The 18,477-nt window shown below is 42.6% G+C and overlaps 1 protein-coding gene across 1 annotated transcript in view; it reads left to right on the top strand.

The window, feature by feature from the left end:
- The window catches only part of LOC124716792 (myogenesis-regulating glycosidase-like), a 34,952-nt gene extending 31,716 nt beyond the window's left edge, over positions 1 to 3,236 (top strand). Inside the window, exon 5 of the mRNA XM_047243341.1 lies at positions 3,037 to 3,236. Within this exon, the coding sequence (XP_047099297.1) occupies positions 3,037 to 3,236 (200 nt within the window). The remainder of the gene's footprint in view (positions 1 to 3,036) is intronic.
- The last annotated feature ends 15,241 nt before the right edge of the window (positions 3,237 to 18,477 follow it).

Raw genomic sequence — 18,477 nt, 5'->3', positions numbered from 1 at the left:
GTCCTCCATTCGGATCTCCGGGAGGGGACTACTCAGGAGGACGTTGTTATCAGAAGAATGAAAACTGGCGTCCTACGGATCGGACTGTCGACTTTCAGATCCCTTAATCGGGTAGGTAGTGTGTAGATGCATGTTGAAAGACCCTCCAGTACGGTAAAGTTAAAATTTATTAAAAAATGAAATACCGATAATAACAGAATCAAAGACCGACCATAAGCGCCGGCAGAGACATTAATTGTGTATGCGCAGTAAGGCGCAGACAAATGAACAAAAAACATCATTCACTTTTTTGTTTTCTTTTTTTGTTTCACTCTCTCGTATGTAGAAGGATGGTTAAGATATATTCTTCCGAGAATGACGTGCTATGATTGTTTTGTATTATATGTGATTCTGAATAAGAGAAGACTTAATAATAGTGTTAAGTGTTTTTACTGAAGTGAAGTGGAACCAAGTTGGCAGGAATTTCCTTCATATTGTATATCATCTTGAGAGGCACTAGTGTTCCCTGGAGTGGCTGCTTGCATCTACAATTGAAATGTAGGAAAGGAAGTCCACAGGCAAATTTTCGCAAGATTAACAAGAAGGAGAAGCTTTCAGAAGACGACAAATATAATTAAAATATATATAGTGATGGACACATAAAAAAAGAGAAACGACACAAGATAAAGTGAATGAACTGTGGCAGTATACGCGTAGCTGCTAAGTTTGACAATCACACGTCAACATTCAGAATATTATTTGAAGGCCTCACAATTGTCTGATTTTAATGTACTGTATACCAAAATGTTTAGGAAGGTCCAAAGCACATTATGGAGTAGAAAACAGAAAATGTCAAATTTCGACGAATTTCACGTACAATGTCCCCTTAACCACAGTTCTGCTTTTCCTGCGCTCTGTAGTTCTGGCATTACTTTTAATTGCAGTTTACCCGTATGCTACTGGACGACAGCATACAGCACGAACGAAACTGGTATTTTGGTTAATACTCTATCGACACACAACGTTCAGTATCGATCTGAGTATCTGACATCTGGAGGGTTGGGTGTAAGTGCCCGAAACAGGTACAGAAATTATATTTAAAAAAAAATGGCTCTGAGCACTATGGGACTTAACATCTGAGGTCGTCAGTCCCCTAGAACTTAGAACTACTTAAACGCAGGCCGGCCGGAGTGGCCGTGCGGTTCTAGGCGCTACAGTCTGGAGCCGAGTGACCGGTACGGTCGCAGGTTCAAATCCTGCCTCGGGCATGGATGTGTGTGATGTCCTTAGGTTAGTTAGGTTTAAGAAGTTCTAAGTTCTAGGGGACTGATGACCTCAGAAGTTAAGTCCCATAGTGCTCAGAGCCATTTGAACCACTTAAACCCGACTAACCTAAGGACATCACACACATCCATGCCCGAGGCAGGATTCGAACCTGCGACCGTAGCGGTCGCGTGGTTCCAGACTGAAGCTCCTAGAACCGCTCGGCCACACCGGCAGGCAATTATATTTCTTTTATGCAACTGGTTACTTATTATTTTTCTGGTACCGCGTGCCGCAGAATTTGAATCTGCGCCAGACGTCATGGACGTCGAAGACCCATAGAGGTCTCTGCACCATCGCGCCGCTAGCTGTGGCGGCGCTCGCCTCCTGGCCCGCTTTTAGTGTGAGGGCGCCACAGTGGAACACGTGGTCCCAGCAGCCAATAGCGGCGCCCCCGATAGAATACTATAGCGCCGGCCTCTCGCTCAGCCAGTTACGACCTCATTCCGTTCCCCCACCTCCTCCTTTTCCTTGAAAGGATACGGATCCTGTACACCTCCTGTATACTCGATCCTCCTCACCCACTTGTCTCACCCATCCTCTCCCACCCCCGCCCACTGCCGCGCCTGTATTCCCACGTCCCACCCGGTCTCCATCTCTCCACCCTCCTTACCCTCTCCCAAGGTGGCTTCCGCCAGCTCCCCCTCCCTGATGATGTCCTCCTCCCCTCCATCTACGCCTCCTATCAACTTTGATCCTCCCCTCCCACTTCCAGTGTCTTTTCCTTTGGGCACCCTCCATCCTCTCTCTCTCCTTTTTCCCCATCCCCCTTCCTCCACCCCTCTTCCCCCGGGCTTCACCTCCCCCTTCCTCTCTTCCCCCTATCTCCCCTGCCCATGGCATCTATGCTCACCCCTCTCCCTCTCCCAACCCCCCCCCCCCTTCCTCCTCTCCTGGCAGGTCCCCGGACTCATACACACTCACACACTCAGTAGATTTTCGCGCGCCGGAGATCATCGCCATCAGTGTGTGTCGTGTGTGTGCCTTCGTTTTGTGTTTAGTGTTCTTTCGCCGTCACGCCACCACTGTTCACGTGTGCCGTCGCAGTCATCCGTGTTATGTGCGCCGTGTCAAAAGGTTTTAGTGTTTTTTCTTGTCCAGCGTGAACGGCTTCGTGTATATTGTTTTTCAGTGTCTACAGTTTTTTACCCGCCATTTGTCTTGTATCATCTGTACCACCGTTATGTTTTATATTGTATCACTCTCGGCTGAAGAGCAGCGTATTATGCTGCTGACAGCCCACCTTTGTACAAGGTGTTGAAAATAACAATAAAGGAAAAAAAAAGCTCAGCCAGTCAATCTAATCTCGCTTACGTCGGTTTACACCTCGCTTGCGCTAGACTGCTTTCTTCCTGGTTCGTGTACGAGTTTGTTTCCTTGTGACTCTGTTTTCGGTCTTGTCGTATTCGTTCTGTCCTACGTTGGTCGTGTCCGTCTTTTTCCGTTGTGTTATTGTTCGCGGGCCTCTCCGCGGGTCCCGCCGCGCCTTCCGTCAGTGCTACTCCGCGACCGTCCTGGTCGCAGCTACAACAATTTTCTTACAGAAAAGAACTATATTAAACTTGCCAAGAATTATACCAAATTTGGCGAAAAATAACAGCGAATTTGGCAAAAAAATGACACCAAATTTGGCTAAAAATAACGGCGAACTTTGTCACGAAATAAAACAGTTTTTTCCTGTCCCTAATTGTTAGAAGTTGTCTCCGACTACAAGGAAAGGCTTTTCCCTCACAGAGTTCCTGCTGGGCGAGGACCTGCTGGTGGCCCCGGTGCTGGAGGAGGGCGCCGTGACGCGCGACATCTACCTGCCCTCCGGCCGCTGGAGGGACGAGGCGGACCCGGACCACCCGGTGCTGGAGGGGCCCGCCTGGGTCGCCAACTACTCCGCCCCGCTCAGCGTGCTGCCCTACTTCACGAGGCTTACGGAGGACTGAGGCCGCTGACCCCGCCCTCGAAGGCTCTTCACACCCAGGTCCACCTCTGAGTCGGCGGAACATATTCCACAGAAATGAATGAAATAAACTTCACTGAGGACACTGGATAATTTTTTTTTATTTCGTCCTTATCAGTTGCACTGATATACAGGGTGTTACAAAAGGTACGGCCAAACTTTCAGGAAAGATTCCTCACACGCAAATAAAGAAAAGATGTTATGTGGACATGTGTCCGGAAACGCTTAATTTCCATGTTAGAGCTCATTTTAGTTTCGTCAGTATGTTGTATCACGTTGGAATGAAGCCCCATCCGTAAAGAGAACATTTGCACTGAAATGAGGATTGACACATTGTTGGATGAACCATTCGCAGAAGTGTACCCGTGGAGGCCAATCAGCTGCTGATAGTGCCTGCACACGCTGTACATGGTACGGAAACAACTGGTTCTCCCGTAGCACTCTCCATACAGTGACGTGGTCAACGTTACCTTGTACAGCAGCAGCTTCTCTGACGCTGATATTAGGATTATCGTCAACTCCACGAAGAACTGTCTCGTCCATTGCAGGTGTCCTCGTCGTTCTAGGTCTTTCCCAGTTGCGAGTCATAGGCTGGAATGTTCCGTGCTCCCTAAGACGCCGATCAATTGCTTCGAACGTCTTCCTGTCGGGACAGCTTCGTTCTGGAAATCTGTCTCGATACGAACGTACCGCGCCACGCCTATTGCCCCGTGCTAATACATACATCAAATGGGCATCTGCCAACTCCGCATTTGTAAACATTGCACTGACTGCAAAACCACGTTCGTGATGAACACTAACCTGTTGATGCTACGTACTGATGTGCTTGATGCTAGTACTGTAGAGCAATGAGTCGCGTGTCAACACAAGCACCGAAGTCAACATTACCTTCCTTCAATTGGGCCAACTGGCGGTGAATCGAGGAAGTACAGTACATACTGACGAAACTAAAATGAGCTCTAACATGGAAATTAAGCGTTTCCGGACACATGTCCACATAACATTTTTTCTTTATTTGTGTATGAAGAATGTTTCCTGAAAGTTTGGCCGTACCTTTTTGTAACACCCTGTGTAATACAGTTACCGGTTTCTGCCTGACACGCTCATTCTCAAAGCATACACCTAAATATTACGAAGTACGTGTCTTACAGTAATGTACGTCCATATTATAGGTACTCGTATGCTTATAAACATATCTTGCTATTAACTGTAGTTACGCATGCAATATGGTGCCAAACGAGACAGCAAATTATACAGTGGGCAACAAGTTCCCAAACTAGTTTCAGCAACAATATCACCACGTCAGTGATTTCCTTAATTCTAAAAAATAGTATTCTTATGGAAACATTGTAATGCATTATTACATGTGTACTGTTTGCTTCCAAAATAAGCGTTCTGTGAATCGTTCCATAATACCTTATTTACTTTACGTCACGACATGGTTTTTTTACGTTTGTCGCCGCTGTTTTCGGCATATTTTCTGTTAGTAAAGAAATATGCCGTTAGTAAAGAAATATGCAAAAGTGAACTTACGTGTGATAGCGTTATACTATTGCAGTAGTGCTGCGGATACAGGTTTGGTGTGCAATAGGAAGCTGTGTAGCTTGTCGTGTACTCAGTACCGAGCGAGGTGGCGCAGTGGTTAGACACTGGACTCGCATTCGGGAGGACGACGGTTCAGTCCCGCGTCTGGCCATCCTGATTTAGGTTTCCCGTGATTTCCCTACATCGCTTCAGGCAAATGCTGGGATGATTCCTTCGAAAGGGCACGGCCGACTTCCTTCCCCATCCTTCCCTAATCCGATGAGACCGATGACCTCGCTGTTTGGTCTCTTCCCCCAAACAAACCAACCCAACTCCTCACGTACTCACGTTCGTTAGATGGCTTGCAGCTGCTTTTAAACACAAAGAAATATAACTTTTGCACCTTGTTCGTAGTCCAAAACATTACGCCTTCTTGCTGTTCACATGCGTCGCGAGAAAAAGTAGCGTATTACGAGAATATTTTTAAACTGAACCTTAATCGATGTTAATGGATGGCAAAATGGGGTGACTTTATCCTTTGTTCATGTGGAAAAGGTATTACGGCACTGGAAAACTTTCCTACGTGGGATGTAATCGCTTATAAGACTACGATGTTGCGTGATGCTGTGTGGTCTTCTACTGCTCCTTCTAACACCCCATAACTAAAAACATTACTTTTTTTCTAAATAAATGAATGAATGTGGATTTTTAAATATTTCGATTAGATAATGTGTGTGTACAACTTCCCTGCTTTTTGCTTAACGTTGGTGGATCACATCGCAACAATTATTACTCCCTGAAAGCTCTCTCCATTTGCAGGGAACTCTAGAACTTATTCTATTAACGCTTATAAGTAACACCATCGGTAGGTGTTTGAATGACTACGAATGAGAACAGCAAATCGGTGCTTTACCTTAGAGGAATGAGAACAGTGAAAAACTTAACATCAGGACTAATGATCACGAAGTAGGTGAAGCTAAGGAATTCTACTACCTAGGCAGCAAACTAACCCTTGACGGACGGAACAAGAACATCAAAAACAGATTAGCACTGGCAAAAAGGGCATTCCTGGCCAAGAAAAGTCTACTAGTATCAAACGTAGGCCTTAATTTGAAGAAGAAATTTCTGAAAATGTATGTCTGGAGCACAGCTTGTAGTGAAACATGGACTGTGGGAAAACCAGAACAGAAGAGAATCGAAGCATTTGAGATGTGACGCTACAGACGAATGTTGAAAATAGAGTGGACTGATAAGGTAAGGAATGAGGAGGTTCTGCTCAAAATCGGAGAGGAAAGTAATATACGGAAAACACTGAGAAGGAGAAGGGACTGGATGATAGGACATCTGTTAAGACATCAAGGAATGACTTTCATGGTTTTAGTTTTGTTTTGTTTTAGTGCGCAACTTTCATGGAACTAGAGGGAGCTGTCGAGGAAAAAAGCTGTAGAGAAAGACAGAGATTGGAATACATCGACCAAATAAAAGGCAAGAACTATAGAGGAAAACAGAGATTTGAATACATCCAGCAAATAATTGAGGACATAAGTTGCAAGTGCTACTCTGAGATGAAGAAGTTGGCACTGGAGAGGAATTCGTGGCGGGCCGCATCAACCCAGACAGAAGACTGATGACTCAAAAAACCTTATTTTATTCATATGTGAATTGACATGCATGCAATAATGATAATTTCGCATCATATCGAGCCCATAAGAAAGTGGGTAATAGCACTGCTGTGCTCCGTGCATATAGGGATTATAATAATGAGAACAAAGAAGTTCAGTCACAAGAGGGCGTGCAGAGAAGTAACGGCTCCGCAATGTTTATTCTGTCCTCAATATCAGTTGACACATTACATGTCGCGCCTATTGCTCAGTCGCTTTCCTGCTTTGCTGGAGCAAGTTGCAACCCACTGCCACTACAGTGCTCTGAACTGTAGCGTGTAACATAACGGAAGCCGGCCGGAGTGGCCGTGCGGCTCTAGGCGCTACAGTCTGGAACCGAGCGACCGCTACGGTCGCAGGTTCGAATCCTGCCTCGGGCATGTATGTGTGTGATGTCCTTAGGTTAGTTAGGTTTAATTAGTTTTAAGTTCTAGGCGACTGATGACCTCAGAAGTTAAGTCGCATACTGCTCAGAGCCATTTTTTTAACATAACGGAGTGTAAAGAAACTATGTTGGTGTACTGTGAGAGCCTCAGAAAACTGAAAGTATGAATTCTCGAGGAATTCGTTCACACATGGAGCACCGTCTCTTTCAGCACGACAATGCTAGACCACACATGAGCACTGACCACACATGAGCGCTATGACATCTGCGACAGTACGATGCCTAGAGTTTGCTGTTATCAGTCATCCTCCAAACAGATCCGATTTGGCTCCATCTGATTTTTATCTGTTTTCAAAACTTAAAAACACTATGTGATCAAAAGTATCCGGGCACCTGGCTGAAAAAGACTTACAAGTTAGTGCCGCCCTCCATCGGTAATGCTGGAATTCAATATGGTGTTGGCCCACCCTTAGCCCTGACGACAGCTTCCACTCTCGCAGGTGCTGGAAGGTTTCTTAGGGACTGGCAAAACCATTCTTCAAGGAGTGCTGCACTGAGGAGAGGTATCGATGTCGGTCAGTGAGGCCTAGGACGAAGTCGGCGTTCCAAAACATCCCAAAGGTATTCAATAGGATTCAAGTCAGGAGTTTGTGCAGGCCAATCTATTACAGGGATGTTATTGTTGTGCAACCATTCCGCCACAGGCCGTGCATTATGAACTGGTGCTCGATCGTTTTGAAACACGCAGTCGCGCCATCACCGAATTGTTCTTCAACACGTGGTGAAACGTCCCCTTTGAAAAATTAAGAATGACTGTGCTGGTAAACTTCTACGTTATTTGATTTTCAAACAGCTGAGCAAAACTGAACGTACTCAGACATTTCTCTCTTTACTTATTCTGATCATCACTAAATTGACACACAATATTTTTAGCGCAACGCAGTCTGACTTTCAAAAATCCCTACAAAAGAATGGCCCTGACTGACATTAACCTATACCTTTCATGAATCACTTACCTCACAAAAATCTTGAACTACTGCAATACAGCGAGCGCCAATACTGCCAGCTAAATAAAAGATTCTAACTACTGAAGGCACAAACTACTGATAGGCATAGTTAGCAAATGAAAGATTCTGATAGAGAACAAACAATGTATTTACCTTAATAATGTTCAAAAGTCATCATATATATACACAGGGTGGCCCAGCAGCTATCTTGTCCACCCAAAATATCTGTGGAACAATAACAGCTATTGGGAAACGACTTTCACCGGTATCAATGTAGGGCTGGGGCCCATGAATGTACATATTTGGAAACATTCTAAAACGAAAGCATATGTGTTTTTTAACACAAACTTATGCTTTTTTAAATTGACCTCCTGTATTTTTTCTTCAGCAATCCATAGCATGACAAAGCACATACACAATGGCGTTGATTGCATGGCAAAATTCCCATTACATCCCGAGATATTGAGATGCGAAGTTGACGCTTGAAACACCCGACATGCGCTGCTAGCGCATGTCCTGAGGCTCAGGCGTGAACCCCATGCTGCCCGTAATCGCGATGTGATTGACATATGTAATCACACTTCCATACTTATCAAGAGGTCCGAAACGAATAATACGGTCTGCTGCCATCCTGAATTAACGTCGTACATTCCAGCAGGTATTTATCCCATAGGCTAGGGGTGATGCGGTTCTGTAACATATCTGTGTACCGCAACGTTAGTCACAAAGCTAACTTCGCTTATCGTTAATCCGTTACTAAAAAGGTAATGCCGTTCAACGTTAAAACTTTACTTTACTGTAGATCTAGCGCAAGTGACAGTTAATCATTCTCTCGTAATAGTAAAATTCATGTTGATGGTTTTAGTGAAACGAGCAAGTGGACAAAGTTTTACCGTTGTTTAGGTAAAAATGTTTTGATTTTGGAAGTTCAGGTAGGACATAGAAAATGAATGTAAACATGTTTAACCAATTAGTTATATTATCACATAATTATCAATGTCATGTTTATCTAATGCGTTAAATGACAAATTGTTGCAAACAACTGTTTCTTAACATCACTGGGTAAAATGGCTCTTTGTAGAAACTTCCACTGTGATACCAGCACTACATACTAAACATATCGTTCACATCTCATGCTCAAAGTGATACCCATTGGCTTGCATACATAGGGTCACTCTGCGGATGAAGGATGCCCTACTTCGTGCTACTGTTTACTCTTCGATGGCTGTACAAGCATCAATAATGCGTTGCTTCATGTCCTCTGGTGTTGTTGGTTCATGTTGGTAAACAGCATCCTTCACTGCTCCCCAAGGAAAATAATCCAGCGGTGTAAGGTCCGGAGATCGGGCAGGCCACCTGACTGGGCCACCTCGTCCAATCCACCTACCAGGGAACTTACGGTTCAGAAGCCGTCATGCTCGTAAGGCGTTATGTGCAGGGCATCCGTCATACTGATACCACATGACCATTCTCCGGTTCAGAGGTACGGTGTCCAAGAGAACAGGAAGATTGTGTCGTATAAATCTGGAGTATTGTCTGGCATTTTGGATGCCATTTATAAAGAAAGGTCCGATAATGGTATCTCCAATAATCCCACACCAAACATTAACTTTCCACGGACGTTGATGCTCTACCTGACGGAGCCATTTTGGATTGTCTGCGGACCAGTAATGCATATTCCTCATATTGACAATTCCTTTGTTGGAGAATGATGCCTCGTCGGTAAAGAGAACATCTGCAAAAAAATTTGAATTAGTCAGAAGTTTTTGCTGAGCCCACCAACAAAATATTACCCTATTGCGGAAGTCATTTCCATGAAGATCCTGGTGTAAATGAACATGGTAAGGATGAAATTTATGACGTTTAAGAATACGCTGTGCACTTGATTTCGACACAGCAACTTCACGTTCAATTTGACGTGTGCGGATTTGAGGATTCACAGCTATGGTAGCGAGCACAGCAACTTCAGCACGTTCATCTGTGCGTGTTCTAGGACGATGTCGAGGTCTTGGATTTAAGCTTCCCGTTTCACGTAGACGAGATGTGAGACGACCAAACATCCGGCGCGAAGGCGATGGCTTGTCAGGGAAACGTCTTCTGTACAGTCGTTCTGCCTTAACAGCATTTCGTCCACCTACAACAGGGTACAGTACAGGTATGTAGAGTAGGGTAGAAAACAAACATATTAACTTAATAATCATAATGTTCGCTAACAGTACTATCAACAAACAAGCAATCTCATAACGTATTTCCCGTCAACGTACATTCTCCATAGATCAGCAGCATTTCTACCATATCTTCATGTGTGTACATTATACTGTACAGTATAAGTTCCACAACACAACGTTTATTCACAATGTGTACTACCTCCGTGCCGTCACTAGATTACTCTGATGCACGACTACACTGGCAAGCGGTGTACTGCACGCCAAAGCAACAACAAATGGGATGCTCGGAGGGTGGTGGAGTACAGGAGTTTGCATGGGTCGCAAATCATAAACAAGGCGAAGTGGTAACTGGGGCAGTAGTGGGAACTACGTTGGACACTTGAATAGGTAGAGCCAGGCCCTGCGCGACAGGCACAATGGGTCATATAACGCATTAGATAAACCTTATTTTGAGTGTGCAGGATAAATAAGACAACCTGACGGGTGTACACCGATCGGTACTGGTTCATATTGTGTACGTAGATACGTAAAACGTGCAAGAGGGAAACCATTATGTGCTTATGAGAGTTGATGGCAGCAGACCGTATTATTCGTTTCGGACCTCTTGATAAGTATGGAGGTGTGATTATACACGTCAATCACATCGCGACTACGGGCTGCATGGGGTTCACGCCTGAGCCTCAGGACGTGCGCTAGCAGCGCCTGTCGGGTGTTTCAAGCGTCAACTTCGCGTCTCAATATCTCGGGATGTAATGGGAATTTTGCCATGCAATCAACGCCATTGTGTATGTGCTTTGTCATGCTATGGATTGCTGAAGAAAAAATATAGGAGGTCCATTTAAAAAAGCATAAGTTTGTGTTAAAAAACACACATGCTTTCGTTTTAGAATGTTTCCAAATATGTACATTCATGGGCCCCAGCCCTACATTGATACCGGTGAAAGTCGTTTTCCAATAGCTGTTATTGTTCCAGAGATATTTTGGGTGGACAAGATAGCTGGGACACCCTGTATATATATCCAGATCGTCCGCTTTAGTAACCTCTCAAAACTCTGGCATCTCTCTCTCCACATCCACCACTGCTCAACGCTACGCGCTCTTCACATCCAACTGCCCAACACTACAATAGCGAATAGACTTGGCCACTGTTCCTATGTTTCGATACAGTGTATCGATACGTGGAACTGTTTCAGTGTTTCGGAACGGCTGTGGATCACTGTTTCGAAACAGTGGTGTTTCATTCCGCCCCTGTCTCGGATAACCGGACCAGATTCGATCTCGAGCCAGACACAGAAACTGTATCGTTGTTTCAAAATGAGGCTGTTTCAGTCCACCTGTGCTTGGAACGGACTAATTGTATCGAAACAGTGATGTTTCATTCCGCTCTGTGTCGGACGAGATTCGGGCCGGCACAGGTACTGAAACACAACATACCACTTCATGAAACACTTTCAAGAGTGTCGAAATCTTTTTGACAGGCAATAGCATGAAGCTTAAGATGTCCGAAAATAAAGCTTCGTTTCTAGCTGACTGCTCTATTCCGAAATGGCGTAACATCTGCTTTATAAACACTAATCAAACAGTAAAACAACGCATACTATTCACATTCAAAATAATAAATATGTGAAAATCATTCAGTTAAATTACACTTTTCTTATAACATACGCTTCTCTGTTCATGCACAGTAATCATATTAAGAAACACAAGTAAACCTACATTTTGAATAAAGAAGGCGTAGAGTGACAGTTATTAGACACATACATAAATCTGACGTAGGTATAATTGCAAGCAATCTGTTTGACATATCACTTATAGTGTAATGGTGAACGGGAAGGGCTAGGGAGCATGGTGAATTTATAGTAACGGTTCGAAACACATTGAAAGACAAAATTTTTTACTGTTATATTTTGTTATTTATTCGAATTATCTGTGAGTCTATAGTCAATGTGCCTATTATCCACAATGATTCCCTTTGTGTGCATGGAAATTAGCAGGATGGGTATATTACCCGTACTAACGGAATGTGGGAATCCCAGTAGCACGTCCGTAGTTTCTGCAGTTTGCTCCCACCTCCAGTTCCGTTCGTGGTGGTTCTTCTGTCTTCAGCTATGGCTGTCCTCAGCCAATTGAAAAGTATGAAAGTCACACGACACGAAAGCAGTGCATTTGCTGCAAGAAATACGAAATGCCTATACGCCTAAGTGATAGTTTCATACTTTCTGCAATATGATTAGCGCTCTCGCTCCTCATTTGTGCTTATATAAACATACTTATACAGTAGACATTCAAGATGATAAAATGTGTAGGTTTATTAGATTACTAAAGACGAACTGTTTCACTGTTTCGAAACAGCGTATAGAAACATTACATTGTACTGTTTCATTTGTTTCGAAACAGTTACGTGTTTCAGTTTGCCCATCTCTAATAGCGAATATTCCAACAATGCCAACCAGGCACAGACTGCACACAGCACAGTCAGTGATTTTCATACAGAGCGTTACGTGGCGTTACCAACATAAAAACCTAAACAGGCTACTTACAGAGGAAAGCAAGAAGTTGCGCAGGCCGCTGTGGTCGAGCGGTTCTAGGTGCTTCAGTCCGGAAGCGCGCTGCCGCTGCTATCGCAGGTTCGAATCCCGCCTCGGGCATGGATGTGTTTGATATCCTTAGGTTTAAGTAGTTCTACGTTTAGGGGACTGATGACCTCAGATATTAAGTCCCATAGTGCTTAGAGCCATTTGAACCAAGAAGTTACTTAAACCACTCCATGAAAAACAAGACCACATCATAACACCACCGCCTCCGAATTTATCTGTTGGCACTACACACGGTGGCAGTTGACGTTCACCGGGTATTCACCATACCCACACCCTTCCATTAGATCGCCACATAGTGTACCGTGATTCGCCACTCCACACAACGTTTTTCCACTGTTCAGTTGCCCTATGTTAACGCTCCTTATACCAAACGAGGCGTCGTTTGCCATTTAGCGACGTGATGTGTCGCTTATGAGCAGCCGCTCGATCATGAAATCCAAGTTTTCTCACCTCCTGCCTAACTGTTATAGTACTTGCAGTGGATCTTGATGCAGTTTGGAATTCCTGTGTGATGGTCTGGATAGATGTCTGCCTATTACAAATTACGACCTCTTCAACTGTCGGCGGTCTCCGTCAGTCAGCAGACGAGGTCGGCCTGCACGCTTTAGTGCTGTACGTGTCCCTTCACGTTTCCACTTCACTACCACATCGGAAGCAGTGGACCTAGGGATGTTTAGCAGTGTGGACGTGTGACACAAGTGACACCCAACCACCTGGCCACGTTCGAAGTCCGCGAGTTCCGCGGAGCGCCACATTCCGCTCTCTCACTATGTCTAATGACTACTGAGGTCGCTGATATGGAGTACCTGGCAGTAGGTGGCAGCGCAATGCACCTAATATGAAAAACGTATGTTTTTGGGGGTGTCCGGATACTTTTGATCACATAGTGTACCACCTTCGAGGACATCATTTTGATAGCGCTGAAGCGGTGCAAGCACATGTGGTGTTGTGGCTCCATCAACAAAGTCTAACATTCTACAGCGACGGTACCAGCAAACTGGTCTCTCGTTAGGAGAAATGTGCTCGTCGCCCAGATATTGAGAAGTAAATATGTAGACATGAAGATGAAGATGTAGAATGTTAACAATGTTTTATTCATAAAGCTTTGAGAGTTTTCACGTAAGAAATTTTGAGGCATCACTTTTCATCTACTCTCGTACGTCTTAAAGCAATGCTAACAAGAGAGAGCAGTAAGCTCTGTCTAGTCGAAGTTGACAAGCTAGCGCTAATGACAAAAGGAAGGATCACCGGTGTAAAACGTTCATTAATGTATAGATCTGTGCTGCATTACCACAGATAAATGAGCGATTCGTATTTTTTTCGTAGAAATTGTGTCAAAATTATTTAAAATCTGTTGTCTGGACAAATGTGTAGTTGACACTACGTTCTGTTAGTGCATCTGTTGCTGTTGATAAACCTTTGTATATTTGTCCTAGACGTACTTGTATATGTCCTGACAACGTATCATGTATCTGGATAAAAGGACGTGTCTCCTAGATTTTGACATAATTTTGTTTGTAAAAATTATCAGATATGGTGTAACACTGTTGAAGATTCTTTTACGTAGCATACAGAGGAATAGTGGTCGAGCATCACGAAGATCAGGAAAGACACCTGTCGTTTGTGGAGATCCTGTGAGGCAAATTCAAACAGAGGTCATTTTATATTATGGTTACTTATACTATTCATCATTAAATGAGACTATAATAATTTATTTTAGCGAAAACATCGTCCATACAAAGTATATTGCGAAGACTTACGTACCGTTTAAGAAAAGCAGAGAGATGACTCTAAGGGAAGAACATGAAAAGAATAAACGTGCTACTCAGAATGACAGCTTTGTTTATGACGAAACACAGTCCCCTTTTTGCCCTCTGTTACGCTGAGTTTGATTTATACAGATATTAGATTACAATACTGTAAATTCAGCGTTATATTTCATCTGTTGTTGAATGTAACAATACCTACATAAAAATTTATTTTTCATTAGTTAAACGTAACTAATGAGTACAATCAGGAAGAAACGCATTTCATTTTTCGCACATCTAATCAGAACACCAGAGAACAGGATCATCAGGAGAATAATAGAAAAATTGTGGAGTAGTAAGTACAACATTAAGTGGATTACAGAACTCAAGGAAGATATGGATGAGCTACAGATTACATTGGAAGACCTAAGAAACAAGCCTGACGAAATCAAGAAACTCACAGACAAACAAACCAGACTGCAAACAAGAATCAACAAACAGACAATAGGAAGGGTGACTTCCGATGAAGAAAGAAGGATGAGACCAGAGAGAATAAAGAAGTACTGGACTGACAGGAAACTGAAAAATTCTTTGTATTAAGTTGGCTAGAGTAGTCCAATGAAGGCCATAATATGTAAATAAATAAATAAATATAAACGTAACTACTTTTCCATGACATAAAAGTGTAATATTTTACTTCGTAAGCACTCTAATCTCATCATTATTTGTATCTTCTGTGTAAGTAATATGTGTGCAACTAGCACATCATTAAATCTGCATTTGTTTCAGCTCTCACCTCAAGGTGGCATAACAAATCGAAACCCATTACGTAACCAAATATGTAAATAATATTTTGCAGGACATTAGGAACATTCTTGTTACGTAATATTTTTAAAAAAAATGAGGCAGAAATGGCAAAGAACTTGGAAGAGCAATTGCACAGAGTGGATTGTTGCTGTTGTTATTGTTGTGGTCTGAAGACTGATTTGATGCAGCTCTCCATGCTCCTGTAACCTAGCAAGCTTCTTCACATTCGAATAACTATTGCAACTAACATCCTTCTGATTCTGTTCCTGTATTCATCTCTTCGTCTAACTCTACAATTTTTAACCCTCCCCACACTCCCCTCAATATTAAATCGGTGATCCCTTGATCTCATAACGGATCCTACCTACAAACCCCAACTTTTACTCAAGTTATACAACAAACGTCTTTTCTCCACATTTCTGTTACCTCATCGTTAGTTATGTCATCTACACATCTAATCTTCACCATTTTCTTTAGCACCACACGTCAAAAACTTCTCCTCTCGACTAAGCTGTTTACTGTCCATATGCCGCTTCTGTACAATGCTTTACTCCAGAAAAATACCTTCAGAAAAAACTTCCTAACGCTTGAACCTGTTTTCGATGTTAATAAATTTCTCTTTTTCAAAAACATTTTATATCCTCTCTAGTTCGGCCATCGTCTGTTTTAGTGCCCAAATGGAAAACTCATCTACTAATTTTAATGTCTCATTTCCTAATCTAATGCGGTCTGCATCACCTGATTTAATTCGACTGCGTTCCATTATTCTAGTTTTGTTTTTGTTAAATTTCGTATTATATCCTCCTTTCAAAACATTGTCCTTTCCATTCAACAGCCGTTTCAGGTCCTTTGGCATCTCTGACAGAATTACAATCTCATCACCAAACCTCGAAGTTTTATTTCTTCTCCCAGAGCCTTACTTCCTACTTCTGATTTTTCCTACTCCTGCTTGCTCAGTGTACTAACTGAATAAAATCACGTCTAGGCTACAACCATGTCTCACTCACTTCTCAACCACACTTTCCCTTTCAAGTCTCTCGACTCTTATGACTGCCAACTGGTTTCTGTACCGTTTGTACACGTTGTAAATAGCCTTTTGCTCCCTGTATTTTACCCCTGTTTCCTCCAGAATCTCAAACAAAATATTCCAGTCAAAATTGTCAAAAGCTTTCTAAGTCTACAAATGCTATTAATGTGGGTTTGTCTTTCCTTAACCTATCTTCTATGGTAAGTTGTAAGATCAGTATTGCCTCGCGTATTCCTACATTTCATCGGAATCCAAACTGAGCTTCTCCGATGTCGGCTTCTGCCAATTTTTCAAATCTTCGGTAAGGAATTCGTGTTAGTGTCTTGCAATCATGACTAGTTCTGTAATTATCACACCTGTCAACACCTGCTGTCTTTGGAATTGGAATTAGTGAAGTCTGAGGGTATTCCTCCCGTCTCATACATCTTACATGCAAGGTAGAATAGCTTTGTCATGGCTGGCACTCCCAAAGCTATCAGCAGCTGTGGCGGAATGTCGTCTACGCGCGTTTTCTTTTCTATTTATGTCTGTCAGTGCTCTATCAAATTCTTCTCACAGTATCATATCTCCCATCTCTTCTTACTCAGTTTCTGTAATATTGCCGTCAAGTAAGTTCATTCCACTTGTATACAGGGGGTTCTTCCGTGACAAACTTCTCGGACTTGTAGAGCGGGGTTATTGCATCATATTCTAAACAGGAACTCATGTCCGTAAACGCACCGTTTCAGTTCTACGGCGGTTTCAGTTCAGATGTTTAACTCATCCACTTCTAATCGAAGAACCGAATTAGGCTGACTCGGTACAATTGTTAGGTAGCGATTAGAAAGGAAACGTAACGAAACATTCACTATCACTTAAAACATTTGTGTGTGTTAACACTTAAACATTACGTGTTTATATTATCCCAAAACAAAAAAGGACTCAGCATACTGTACCTATAGAGCAGTACTGATGCATGGCAACAGCGGCTCGAAGTGGTGACCACCAACGTTGTTACAGACTGTGACGTAACAGTCCATTGAAACCCATTTAAAGTATGTAAGTCCTGTAATTGGTAGGAACATTTAGGATTAACGTAATTGGGTGAAACCTGGAACAAATGATCGAGTACATTAGTCGAAGTCATTTCTTTGAAACTGAGACGGCTTTGTGTTAAAACAATAATTAAATGAAAGTATGGAGTATTTAAACGAAAAACCAACTGAGAGAATCAGAATTGATTAAAAAATTAAAATTTAATTAGTGAAAATGTTATAAATGGCGTGCAAACATCGGTAGTTCTTTACGTATTTTCTCAATAATAAATAAAAGACCTATTTTGCCACACTCAATGGGAGACTTGGGAACATATATATTGGTAGGAACATTTTCCGACCCATGTATCTTTTGCATTTTATAAAAACAGTAAAAGTATTGTTAATATTTCATATCTGAATATTTTTACACCTCTAAAACGTTAAATGCGTAAAATTCGGAAAATGTATTTGCTCTATAAGTGCCAGTGCAACTGTTGAAATTTGTCATTAATGTTAAGATAACAGTTTTAAATGTAATTTTATTAAAAATCCTTCATAACAATACCGAGAATTGTTCGGATTTATATATAAAGGGACAGCCATGTTGGCATGGGAGAGCAGTGTCTTATTAATTTTCATGCAAGAAGCATGTAATATACGTCAGTGTTGTAAGCATGTCAGAACAATTATGAAGTGACACAATAAAAATTCTGAAACTTAATGTTTGTATTTATTACACATGGCGTAACAACCATTTGCAGGGGACAACATGAGCCTGAGGCAGCAGCAGATTTAAAGAAAATGGATGAGTACACCCTACAAAATTACAAGCTTTGTTAAATAATAATGATTTCACAAGACATTCTACCTTTGAAGCACGCTCTGTTACACACTGTCCATCTCACCTGGTATCTCTTCAGTTTCTAGTGCAGCGACCAGGACTCGTGCCAGCAGAGCTTCCTCTGTCTTTGAATTGAAACCGTCGTAGAACGGAAACATTACGTTTCCGGACAAGACTTCCTGTTCAAAATATCAGGTGCTCACTCCCCTCTGCAAGTCCTAGGATTTGTAACGGGAATTGCGAACACCCTGTATACTCCTTCCACTTTTCATCTTTTCCTCCTTTGCTTACGACTGGTTTTACATCTGAGCTCTCGATATTCGTACAGCTGCTTCTCTTTTCTTCAAAAGCCTGTTCAATTTTCATGTAGGCGGTGTCTATCTTTACCCTAATGAAATAAGCTTCTAAATCCTTACATTTGTCCTCTAGCCTTCCCTGCTTAG

The sequence above is a fragment of the Schistocerca piceifrons genome, chromosome 9, assembly GCF_021461385.2.
Source record: "Schistocerca piceifrons isolate TAMUIC-IGC-003096 chromosome 9, iqSchPice1.1, whole genome shotgun sequence".
Classification (NCBI taxonomy): Eukaryota; Metazoa; Arthropoda; class Insecta; order Orthoptera; family Acrididae; genus Schistocerca; species Schistocerca piceifrons.
The sequence above is the reverse complement of the archived record's forward strand: the minus strand, read 5'-3'. Positions and strand labels throughout refer to the sequence as shown.